The sequence below is a fragment of the Taudactylus pleione genome, unplaced genomic scaffold, assembly GCF_031769625.1.
Source record: "Taudactylus pleione unplaced genomic scaffold, aTauple2 ptg000117l, whole genome shotgun sequence".
Lineage (NCBI taxonomy): Eukaryota > Metazoa > Chordata > Amphibia > Anura > Myobatrachidae > Taudactylus > Taudactylus pleione.
The window spans coordinates 18749186-18762206 of record NW_028284519.1 but is presented as its reverse complement, the minus strand read 5'-3'; the positions used below and the strand labels follow the sequence as shown (position 1 = coordinate 18762206).

Here is a 13021-nt window from a genome sequence, read left to right as displayed (position 1 = left end):
GGCTCTGTGGTGCAAACCATGCTAAGAGCTCAGAAGCCATTCTCTGCAGGAATATACCATCGTGTGTGGCATACGTTCTTCCAGTGGTGTCGACCTAGAGGTTATGCCCCTCGGGAGTTCCTCCTCTCTTGAGTGTTGGCTTTCCTACAGGCTGGCCTAGACCATGGGCTTCGCCTTCCTTCCCTGAAGGTGCAGGTGTCTGCCCTGTCAGTCTGGTTCCATTGTAGGATTGCTGCGCTCCCTGATGTGCGCACCTTTATGCAAGGTGTTCTTCACATTCAGCCACCTTTTGTTCCACCGGTGGCTCCTGGGATTTGGCTGTGGTCCTGAGAGCTCTCCAGAGACCGCCGTTCGAACCACTGGGCTCAGTGGACCTTAAATGGCTTACAGCTAAAACAATATTCCTTCTGGCCATTACTTCGGCCAGACGTGTTTCTGACTTAGGGGCTCTCTCCTGTAGACCCCCTTTTCTGATTTTTCATAGGAACAGGGCGGTGCTGCGCACTCGTCCTGGATTCCTTCCTAAAGTGGTTTCAAGTTTCCATATCAACGAGGACATCGTTGTGCCAGATTTTAATTCACCTGATCTTTCAGTGGGTGAGGCCACTTTGGATGTTGTGCGGGCCTTAAGGATTTATGTTGACTGCACTTCTTTTAGGAAGTCGGATGCCTTGTTTGTCCTCTATGGCTTCTGTAAAAAGGGTTGGCCTGCTTCAAAGCAAACTTTGGCAGGTTGGATTTGTATGGCAATTTCAGAAGCTTATCTTCGTAAAGGCCTTCCGGTTCCATCCTCATTCCACTCGGTCTGTGGGTCCTTCGTGGGCAGCTCGACGTGATGCCTCTGCAGTCCAGATTTGCAAGGCTGCAACATGGTCCTCTGCCCATACCTTTGTGGCGGCGGATTCTCCTTTCAGCACAGGAGCGTCTCTACCCTTAAAGGATACTGCTTTGGGACATCCCCAAGGTATCCTGTGGATACCCTATGGACCCTGATGTAGAAAATATGAGATATATGGTAAGAACTTACCTTTTGTTATCTCTTATTTCTACGAAGTCCATAGGGTTCCACAGGACTCCCGCCCTGTCGCACCTGTGCTGCAGATGGGCTTTACTCTGGTCACCGTTTTTTCCGTCTCTCTCTGGTGAGAATGTGATTCTTGTGTGTGTCCAGATCTTTCTTCTCTCTCTATGGCTTGGTACGTAACTGAGATGCCTTGGCTCGGGGGCGGGGTATAGGAGGGGGACCCTAATGCATTCTGGGAGGCTGAAAACTTAACTCTATGGTGCCCGATGCCTGAAGTCATCACCTATACCCCAAGGTATCCTGTGGAACCCTATGGACTTCGCAAAAATAGAGATAACAAAGGTAAGTTCTTACCATATCTCATATTTTACAGAATCTAGACAAATCACTCTTGGTGCAGGGAGGATGGCGGGTAAAATGGCAAATTAGACCACCTCGAAAGTAGTGACCAAGTTTCATTCTCTGGATTTTCAGATCCATTTGTTGTAGACTAAGGCCCTCATTCAGAGCCGTACGCTCTGAGCAGAGCGCACGCTCTGAATGAGGGCCGGCCTCCATGAAAATGGAGCGTCCTCCTGGACGCTCGTATAGCTGTGGGTCACCACCCACAGGCTATACGAGCGTGCATTTTGATGGCCGCGATGGTCGTGACCATCGCGACCATTGAAACTGCGAGCCGGAGCCTGCGGTTGAGGTTTTCAACCGCAAGCTCCGGAGTGATTTTGGCTCTATCAGAGCCAAAATCACTCCCACTGACATCACTAGTGATGTCAGTGGGCCGGCTTCTGACGGGAGGCGTTCCCGTGGGAACGCCCCCGTCAGGGAGGCACGCCTACCAAAGGGGGCGTGCTGTCAATCAACATCGACAGCACGCCCCCTTTGATCAGACACGACGAGCGAAGGACTTTCCTTCGCTCGTCGCGTCTGGCGCATGCGCACGACGGAGCTCCCTCCGTCGTGCGCATGCTCAGTCCAGAACATCGACCCACTTGCTAGCGGACAGCCGCTCGCGAGTGGGTCTGAATCAGGCCCTAAGTCCCATATTTAGTTATACTTCCAGTACATAAGTCTGTCTTCCGGGGTACGTCATTTCCTTCTTTGGTGGTTGCAGAGCTGCAACCTATGCATGGTTTCGTCCCTTGGCCATTTGGGACTGGATCTTGGTGAAGTTGAATGTTAGTCTCAGGAGTTGGGGCATTTGTCCTTCTGTCCAGATTCCAGGGCAGGTGGTCTCCAGAGGAGTCTGCACTTCTGATCAAGCAATGTTTAACATTCTGAAGGCTGCTCCGGCTCTCTTGAGGGGTCGAGCAGTGTTGATTCAACTAGACATTGTTATGACAGTGGCATATGTGAACTATCAGAGGGGCATTTAGAGAGCCCAGGCCATAAGGGAAACAAGCCAGGTCATGCACAGGGCAGAAAAAAAATAATCAAGATCTTACCAAAGTGTTCACCCATGGCGTAGACAATTAGGAGGTAGATTCCCTCTGCAGATAGTGTCCAGGTTGAATTTCAAGGTAAAGAATTACTGTTACAGGACCATGGATCCTGGAGCGATGTTGGTTGACGCAATGGTGGTTCCAATTTGCTCATTTGCCTGTTTCTTCTGGTAGTCATGCTTCTTAGGGCTCTCAAAAAGATAAAAAGAGAGGGAGCATGGATAATTCTTGTGGACCTAGACTGGTTCATTTATCCAGCATCACCTTGGCATAACAGAGGTTCCTCTGTGGCGCCTTCCTCAGCAATCAGACCTGTTAAGCCAATGTCCTTTCCAGCAGCTACCTTGTCTGGCTTTATCAACGTGGTTATTGAAGTCACAATATTAAAGGCCAAGTGGTTTGCTGACAGTATGATAACAACTAATGAGAATGCAAGGAAGGCAATTTCTTTTCCAAGAATTACCGTTGGGTCTGGGAAACCAATATTGCCTGTTGTGAGCAGAAGGATTTTCCTACATGGTAAGTTAGATTGGGAATGTTGCTCCTGTTTTTGCAGGAGGGACTTCATGTTGGGTTCCACCTTAGGTCCATGAACATTTAGGTTTTGGCATTGTCATTATTCTTTCAAAGAAGACTGGATTTGATCTCAGTTCAAACATTATAAATAGAGGCGTTCTTTTTGTGCAGTGTCTTTATGTTCCTCCTGTTGTTCTGTGGAACTTGAATTTAGTTCTCTGTATTGCAACATTGTTTCTCCTTCATCCACTAGGGGACACTGGAGTTCAAGACAATGGGGTATAGACGGTGGTAGAGTAGAGCCTGGCACTTTAAATAATTCAGAAGTGTGACTGGCTCCTCCCCCTCTATGCCCCATCAGCCCCAGTTTTTTAGAATGTGCCCGAGAGAGCCGGTCGCACATCAGGCTGTCTCCAGCCTTTTCATATAATTTTAAAGCATTGAGGACAGGCAGACTTCTTGCTGTGGCAGTCTGCCTGCTACGTGGGAGCCGCCGGGAAGGGCACCGCCACGGCTACTGCAGCCTGTGTCCGGTGACCCTGAGGAGGGGGCACCAGCAGATGGGGTCATCAGACCCTGCGAGGACCCGCCACTGCTGACACCGGCATGTGTCCGGGTTCCTCGCCGCCCCCTCAAGCCCAGCATCCCGGCCGCAGCAGCCCGTAAGTATATCCCACCACTCCTGACTAGCTGGAGTGGTGGGCCAAAAGCTGGGCTCAGGGAAGCGCGCGCTGCGCAGCTATTACAGCCTCCTTTCCTCTGCCAGAAAACTGGCATTGCAGAGCTGCTGACGAGACCCGGATCGGCAGTCAGCGTCCGGGTCTCTGTCTTAGGCCTAGCTCTGATCCCCCCCTCCTATTTAATGAGGGGAGGAAACACAGTGTTGCTATTAGCCGCGCCGGAGCTTGTATTGTAGAAGCTCCGGCGACGGCATTGAGAGGAGCATTTAGACACCGCTCCAGCGCGCCCTGTTTACTGACTGAGCGGCTGTTATCAACTCCCGTGTGGCTGTTGAGGCGCGCTAATAACAGCGCCATTCTTCTCTCCCTCTTGTTAAGGAGACGCTGCACCGCTGATCCCAAGGCAGTGCAGCGCTGACTGACCCGTCGCAATCGGGTCCTCCCCAAAGAACGGGAGGTGTAGTGCCGCGGTAGGCGTGCTAAACGGCCGCCATTAGCGGGAGCTATATATATATATATATATATATATATATAAAAATATGCCGGTTCAGACTGGGCGAGTTAGCGACGGGCTATACCCGGCGGTGTGGGGGCGTGGCTTAGGTCTGGCGGCCATTACTGCTCCAGGGCATTTGCTAAGCCTATCATGACGCGCTGTACAGTGCAGATTTATTAAAACATTGCTCTTCCTAATGTATATGACACTGTGCATGCATACCTACATGGGGTATGCATGTGTTTATATGTATATGCGCGGCATCCCTGCATGTGTATGTGTATATATGCATATATGTGTGCCTGTCGGTTATTACCCAGTTTTGTCTTCTGCCCTGTGCATGTATGTATGTGTGGTGTATATGTGTGTATATATACATATATATGTATGCGTGTGTGTGTGTATATATATATATATATATTATATATACATATATGGGCAGCTGCAGATCTGGATGGAACCTAGTTGGTCTCTATTATACTATAATGCTGGGATAGATTATGCTGATGGCATACTGAGCGCAGTGTAGCAGTCTTCCTGCTTACCAAGTTACGCAGCGGCAAGTTCCAAATTAAACTTTATATATCTCGGTAGTTCCTATATGGTGGTCAGATTCCACAGTGAATTGTTAGACGGGAGAGCACTGAAAACAGCCGGCCCCACAACTATCCTAACTGCTGCCTTACGTCATTGTGATGTTACTGTGTAGAGGATAGTTATGACTAGTTAACAATTGTCTATCTCAAGATGGCTGCAGGAGTCTGTCTGATTAAGTATTAATCAGTACTCATATTGAAGAGCAGCACCTCTACATATAACAGGACTCACCGCCACTATTATAGAGTGAGCGTCCGGGCCTGACACTAGCTCAGAGAGGAACATTCCCACAGCCTAATATAGAGGCTGTGTCCATGTCACTTGCCCTCCACATGATCTGCCGATTGATCTATGTCTGTGTCACATAGGCCTGTATACATCAAGTATACTGCAGTATATTTCATTGCACTGAAGTTGTCTTTGATTCCCACTTTGAAAAAGCGGGTTGAACAGGAGCTCACATGGCTCACCTGATAAGGCGAGTACACCAGTGACAGAAGGATCCCAGGATCTAAACCAGTCTGGGACATCGCGCTGTTAAGATATCCAGGCCCCAACGCCGTAGCAGAATGACGGCCACACGCTGCACATGAGCAGTCTCCCTGCAAGGAGGTAAGCCACACATATGTATATATTTGTATTTTATACATAAGCCCTATTTTGGAACATATATATATATATATATATATATATATATCTGGAGTGAATTGTCCGGGGCTCAACCAAGGTCTTGGCTCAGTGCCTACGACACACACCCTCAACACGCTCAATCTCATCTGATCTCGGAAGCTAAGCAGGGTCAGGCCTGGTTAGTACTTGAATGGGAGTTTTGCCTTGGAGTACCAGGTGCTGTAGGCTTATCCTTCCATGGCTTTACTGTTGCTCATATTAAATAATATTGTCACCTATTGATCTGGATGTATGTACGCGTATACATTATGGAAATATATGTATGTATCGCTTCTGATCCTTACCGTAAAGACAGTGGAGGATCTGTTATCAGTTTTGTCTGATACCTAGCATATTTTAGAAAGGAGGATCCTGCGATTGGAGGCTGGACTCTCCTGATGCGGTAGTTTGGTACAATTACTATATCCATATACTGTATATATAAAATGGTGGCTCTATAGACTACAGTCATGTTCTGCAGCTTACATTGTGATAGTCACAATTCCCTAAGGCATTGTTCTAGTATGGACCCTATGCATGTCCTGGGGCCCTCTTGTATGTCCACACATGGATATAGTGGAGCAAACTTATAGGAGATGTAGATATATGTGGATATGGATTCATATATATATATATGGATGTGTGTGTATGTATATATATATATATATATATATATATATATATATATATATATATTATAGAATGATGATCTCCTGGTGAAGGAGTCTTGACAAGTAAACATTCCATGTTGGTACTAACTTCCCTCTTCCGTCAAAGAGATTGCCTTCTCTTGCAACTATGTTTGACGGGTGTGTGTTTGTGTATATGTACATATATATATTCACATTCCTTGTATGAATATTTCCTAATATTTGGGAAAACCTGTTTTGTTTTTTGTTTTTTAACCCTAACTGGGGTTTTCTCTACAGATATATATATCCCTTCTTTACTTGGGATACCTTATGCACTCTGTCTATGTACAGGTGCCTTTCTCAGTATAGATTCCAGTACTCAATATTATTGTCTAGTCAATATACCGATAAAATGAGGCTATAAAGTGGCCCCTAGATTCACTTCCTATCAGTACATAGAGAATCCACACATCCTCAGGACCTAATTATTTAAATGACAACAGACTGCAGTTACTGCTCCCGTGCCTGAAGGCCTAGGGCCACCTGCCGAATAGGCAGGGTCAGGTCTGGCTTTATCAGATGGTGAGTATCAAGTAAATCCTTGGCCCTGCGGTTCAATTTTCAATCCCTCTTGTTGTCATCACTATAACTTTCAAGGGTCACTGGTGGGGATCCATCATCAAATAGGTAAATTTCTGTGTGTATCTTGACCGGTACAAGGTCTTATTTAAATCCACCTTTTAACTAATACGCACTTCACCATTATAGGTATACATGTATTGATGCACTAGCAGACCGTAATTGGGGTATATATATAATCTCTATAAGTATACACATCCCTAATGTAACAAGCTCAGGTATACAGTCTTGTTGTACAACCTTCTTGTCTCCACAAACATTTTGCTAGTTTTCTACAGTATTTCCCAAGAGAACATTGCCAGACTTAAGTTCGTGCTGTAGAGCATTTGTTCTTAGCTCACCGAACTACTCTCTCTACCTGACTGGTCGGGTTGCTGTGAGATGGAAAAGGTCAGTGAATAGCGTCTAGAGGGCTTCTGGTTGCTCACAGGTAAGCGGTACCTCACTAATGCCTCGGAAGATGCTCCCTTTTCATGCAACCCAACATTACAAGTCTCCCTTCCGCACCCTAGCTGCAGTACTAGCAGGCATCCGCTCTTGTAATCAGTGGCTCTACTACACCTTAGAGTTTTCCTGGCGTGTGGGTGCATAGTTCCAACATTGAGAGTGCTCGCTTTGGCAGCACATATACTAAAAATTGGAACGTTACATAGAAGATTAACATAGCCCCTGCTCTAGGTTGACATGAAAATTCGTGAAGCGTTCCAGATTAATTGTCACTTTTTTCTACTAAAATCTGTTGGGGTTATCAAGGACTGTAGCGCATCTATGGGTTAAGGCACATATTTACATTAAAGTGTGACAGTCATTATGTTCTGTGCAGGGAGCCCGATTCCTATTCAGTATCTGTGGATATTTTCATCTGACAGGTACCTGATGGGTACCTTTATGGTTGTCCTAGTTCTCTAGCCTTGCTGTATGGGATGCTTCCCTATATTGGTAGCTCTCCCTGGGTGGCTGTTGCATCCGTGCTCTTTAACTGGCAGGGTATCCGGGTTGTTTTCATACTATGTTCGGGCCAGCAGTTTGTACTGTCTACACACTTCCATCATGATGGATGTTGTCTGTTGGTTGGGCTCGTTGCTTTGGATTTCTTTCAGGCAGGCACAGGGCGTGTGCCATATAGTCCCCACCCGGAGTGCCTCATACATGAGTGTAGTTCCCGTCCCAAGCGGTTTTGATGTTTCTATAGGCAGGCAACTGATGGGCTGCCAAACACTCTGCCAGTGGTCTGGTACGGGGATTTATAACTGCAGGTTTTCAGTTGCTGTCTGACCCTCTGAACGAATTGAGACCACAATTCCTTTCTAAGCCGCCTCTGCTTCATACCCAGTGAGATCTCTATTTGTTGGAGACTTCCTTCCGCTGGTTTTAAAACCTTGTGGTTGTTGGGCCTCGAGAATGGTCCTGGGCGACTGTTCGGTCTTGACTTTTGCCTCCCTGTTTACTCCTGTTAGGAGTCTGTGGACAGGATCAGCTCTGTTTCTGTAGATGGTGTTATTCTACCTATATCTATATGTATTCTGTCCAGCACTGCTGGGGGTCTGCTGTCTGTGTATTATATTGCTTCCTATGTTCGACTTCGCTGTTTAATGCTTTCATCTGCGGGTGTTCTCTCGCTAGCCGTTATTCCATTCGAATTACACTATACGTTCTGGAATTCTGTGGTTGTTTGGCAGGGGGTTCTGATTGTCTCCTCTGCTCTGTGACACTTGATCCTCAGCTCTTGCCTTTCCTTTGGGCCTACAGTTCTTGGCGATCCTGGTTTTCGGTTTTGCCAAAGGGTCTACAAGTTCTCCGCGCTTCCCACCCGGGAGGTTGGCTTTGGGACGTCCCCATTGTCTTGAACTCCAGTGTCCCCTAGTGGATGAAGGAGAAAACAGGATTTTGGTACTTACCGATAAATCCCTTTCTCCGATTCCACAGGGGACACTGGACGCCCGCCCGGCGCTGCGTACCTGCAGTGTTGTTGGTTCCTTCTATGATTGTGTGGCTGCATGTGTTCCCTGCAGTGGTTTCCTCTGTTCTCCTTCAGTCGGTATTGTTCCGTTCTGTGGTCCTCTCCTCCTCTTTTTCCTAATTGTCCTCCGTCTCCTCTCGGGCTCAGTTCTTAAACTGGGGCTGATGGGGCATAGAGGGGGAGGAGCCAGTCACACTTCTGAATTATTTAAAGTGCCAGGCTCTACTCTACCACCGTCTATACCCCATTGTCTTGAACTCCAGTGTCCCCTGTGGAATCGGAGAAAGGGATTTATCGGTAAGTACCAAAATCCTGTTTTTTTTGAACCATTATAGCCAGTGGACTTAGGGATGTTGGCCTGGCCATCTCTTCAGCCCTTAGGGTGCCAGAATTCAGATCGATCTTTCTCATGCTGATCACCTTTTCTAATTTTTCATGAGGAAAGGGCTATTTTCAGGACTAAAACCCTTTTATCATCCTAAGGTAGTGTGTTGTTTCGGCTATGCACCAGGATGGTTCTCAGGAGGAGGAGGGCCTCTTAAATCCTTTTATGTGGTTATGGTTCTTAAGATTTATGTATGAAGGACTAAAGAGGTGCAATGGACAGATGATGTCTTTATCCTGTATGTTCCCATAAGAGGGGCTGGCCGAGGGGTGTAACAGTTCCAGAAATATTTAAATCTCATTCTACAGGGTCATTGGGTGCTTTGTGGATGGAGCAGTTACCTTGACTTCCTTGCACATGATGTTCTATTGGTTCGATGTTTCTACATTTAAAGATGCCGGTTTTGGGCGATAGGTGCTAGGCACCACACAGGAGGGCTCCCACCTTTATTGACCACTTTGGGACATCCCAAGTGTCTCAGCTGACTCGGGCACTCACAAAAGCTGAATTGATTTGCAGCAAATTGGAGTATTGAGGAAGAGTTAACGTGTCAGCATTTTAAAGTGTCCAGGTTCCTCACTCCTCTCACTATTACCCAGTTTCTGTAGTGTCTCAAATTGGAGAAAAGGATTTAACAGTAAGTACAAAACTCCTATTATTTCTTCTGGCACCATTCTCATCGTACTCTCACCCTTCTGTTCATGTCACAGGGGGACTGCCAGTGGTATGAACACTGCAAGCAAGGCATTTACTTCTTCAGTTCTCTCCTGGACCTGGAACCTACTCCTAGACACTGTTACAGTTCGGTCACCTATCAGCTGACTTTTCATCCCCAGTTGGGAGACCTACGCATGAGTTTCACTCCTAACTCTTAGCATTCAACCACAATATTGACGTCGGAGAGGTCATAGCTGGTAACCATACTTGTACAGTTCCTAAATATGCAGCTTCTTTAAAAAAATAAAAATAAATGTAATATACACCCTTTGGATTGGAGCCTATCACTGTCTACATGTTTCCACTCACTGCGTTCATCTGCATTCAGCCTTTGATTCAGGATGTAGGAAAATGTTCAGCCTAGTTTTCTTTATCTTCACGTTTATCTCCATTTTCTTTCATTCTGTATTTTAAACAATAAAATGACACTTGACTGACAGTCTGTACTGAAATGTAAGCTTGGCATAAAACCGAATTTAAATCATGATATATACTAATGGCTTTATCCATTTTTTTAATGAATGCTATATACAGGGGAGTAGGTGTCATGCATTACTCTAGCTGCTGTGAAACTACACATCCCAGCATGTCCTGCCACAATTTTGCTTTTTAGGATATGCTAAGACTGTTGCAGGGCATGGATATGTAGTTCCACAGTGCCGGAGTGCCAGACATGCCTACCCCTGCTATATACTGTCAGACTCTTACCTAATAGTGGCAGCTGTGTTTACATGAGCTTTAAGTGATGGATTTAACAGCAGTATCGGCATGGAAATGTAAGAATGCGTTTGTACACTTCCTGGTTCTGGCATATAGATATGACTGGAACAATTATTATGCAACTGTTATCATCATCATTATCAACAATGCGAGAAATGTGCGCCAGACCTATGAGATGCACAAAGGTCAAAATTGGATCAAGCTTCCCTAATGTATTGAACTTGCATGTGAATGCTCCTGACTTGACTCTCCATGCAAGTATAAGGTATGCTCAATCAAAATACAGTATGAAGTTCTGCACTGTAACAATGGTTTTACTTTATATAAGAAGGCTTGTGGTGGTGGGCACTGATGGGAACATCAAATAGCTGGGTGCCTGAACAATATTAGTATTCAGACAGAGAGGAACGACACTTCAAGCAGGAAAATTTGCGCTAATGACAGTATTTTATTTGCACCGGTTCAGCCTGAATGGGTCTAATGGAGCATATACACGGTCAGATTTGTCAGATCTGTCAGATGAACGATTTTTGACTGCATTAAAATGAATGGAATCGTCCAAGTCTGACTGCAAACACATCAGATGTCAGATATCGTTATCTGACCATCGGGAACGCGCATCGTTCATCGTTAAGGCATGTCAGATATGTCAGATTTTCCTTCAGATATGAACAATTGAACGATTTTTTAAATTCTTTATCGTTCAGATCTGAAGAAAAATCTGACCGTGTGTATGCACCATTATACAGATCTGAGACGTTATCAATTTATGTGCAAATAAACTACAAGGGTATATTTACTAAAGTGCTTGTGTTTAGAAGTGGAGATGTTGCCCATAGCAACCAGATTCTAGCTATTATTTTCTAGAAGGTGCTAGATAAATAAGTAGAATCTGGTTGCTATGGGCAACAACTCCACTTCTAAAAACCCGCACATCCGTAAATATACTCCCTATAATTTATGCAGATTTTCCTGCTTGGAGTGCCACTCCTCTCCGCCTATCTATATTATACATCGTACAAAGTCAATGATCACGCTGAGCGAAAAGTTTGTGGGTCCCAGGGACCCATTACTTTAGGAATTTGGGGGTCCTATTCCACTTTTTCTTGGTCCCATCACATATTATGGTACAATGCTAGGGACAGGGAGCAGTTATGGTAGAGGGGGTTAAGGGCAAGCAGTAGTTAGGCTAGAGCTGGAGATAGAGACAGAGAGGTGGGGGTAATGGGGGTAAGTGCAGACAGCAGTTGGGACAGTGCTGGGGGGCAAGGATGGAGCTTAGGAGTAAGGGGGTAAGGTGAGAAATCAGCTGGGGTAGTATTGGGTAGTATTGGAGCAAGGAGGGGGTTACGGGCAGGCAGTGCTGTGGGGGTAGGTAGATAGCTAGGGCAGTACTGGGGGACAAGGAAGGGGTTAGGGGCAGGCAGTACTGGGGGTAAGGAGGAGGAAGGGTAGACAGCAGCTGGCGCAGGACTGGAGGGCAGTACTGGGGGTAGGGAGAGGGGTAAGGGTAGATAAAAGCTGGGGCAGTACTGGGGGTAGGAAGGAGGTAAGAGTAGATAGCAGCTGGGGCAAAAAGGGGCTTAAGCACAGACAGTACTATTGGCAGTGCTATATTAATACTGCTGACTGATCCTCCCAGTATATACCAAGCCTAGTTAATAACTTCTTTAAGGCCTGCAGCGCTGCACTGCAGGCACAGGGAACACACACTTCTACATATCCCTACCATACAGGGTCACAGCCTACAGTACATACGCATAGCTGTCTTCCCGGGCACAGATGCCGGCCAGGGGAGTGTAGGCAGGCATGGGGTATCACGCTGACTCGCTGCCCGTACACAGAGCACACATCACGGGGCAGTGACAGAGAGCATTGCTCACCTTTAGGGAGGAGGAGGGTGGCTGCACTGCACTGGGTGAGTTGGGCCAGTCTCTGCGGCATAGGTACATGGTGCTGGTGGCGGCGCCTGGGGTCAGGGCGCTCTGAAGAGGATGCAGAGGCACCGCTGGTGGAGACTGACCTGGACTGGAGGAAGAGCACTCGGTAGATCAACGTGCATCGCTGGCGGGCTGAGAGAGAGGAAGGAAGACACAGCAGGCTGCGATAGGCTGATGAGTCAAATGCAGTGATTGGTAGGGGAAACAGGTAGCAAGCGATTGACTGGGGTGCTGGAGGCGCTGCTGCTCCTGGGCAGTGGGCCAGCCGGTGTCTGGCTGGTCTGAGCTGCCTGGAGATTGAGGACTGGAGGGGCGGTGACTAGATGAGGAGACGTCGCCGCCAGCTATTGGTTGAGAAGACTCCGGAGGCGGCGATTGGCTGCTGCAGAGCTGCACACAGTGTGTCCCGCACGACCCACTCAGTTTTTAAAATCGGGTCCCCGACAGCCTGCGGCGCGTAAACAAAAGTGCAGTAAAAATATATATTCGTTAAACATTTTCAGGGCATCCACTCCATCATTAGGACCATACATATAACAACATAAACAGTTTTATGTTGTTATATGTATGGTGCTGATGACGGGATTTGACTAATATATATTTGTAC

General features: G+C 46.7%; 1 protein-coding gene and 1 non-coding gene across 7 annotated transcripts in view; both read left to right on the top strand.

Moving 5' to 3' along the window:
* Window positions 1-10247, top strand: part of PRMT7 (protein arginine methyltransferase 7) — a 79472-nt gene extending 69225 nt beyond the window's left edge. For all 6 annotated transcript variants that reach the window (XM_088471888.1, XM_088471889.1, XM_088471891.1 and 3 more), the window contains one exon: window positions 9748-10247. In XM_088471888.1, coding sequence (XP_088328014.1) covers window positions 9748-9912 — 165 coding nt within the window. In that variant the 3' untranslated portion in view covers window positions 9913-10247. The remainder of the gene's footprint in view (window positions 1-9747) is intronic.
* LOC148524676 (U6 spliceosomal RNA) lies at window positions 7299-7406 on the top strand. Its single transcript, XR_015878368.1, has one exon. It is a non-coding gene; the product is annotated as a U6 spliceosomal RNA (small nuclear RNA).
* Window positions 10248-13021: the final 2774 nt, after the last annotated feature.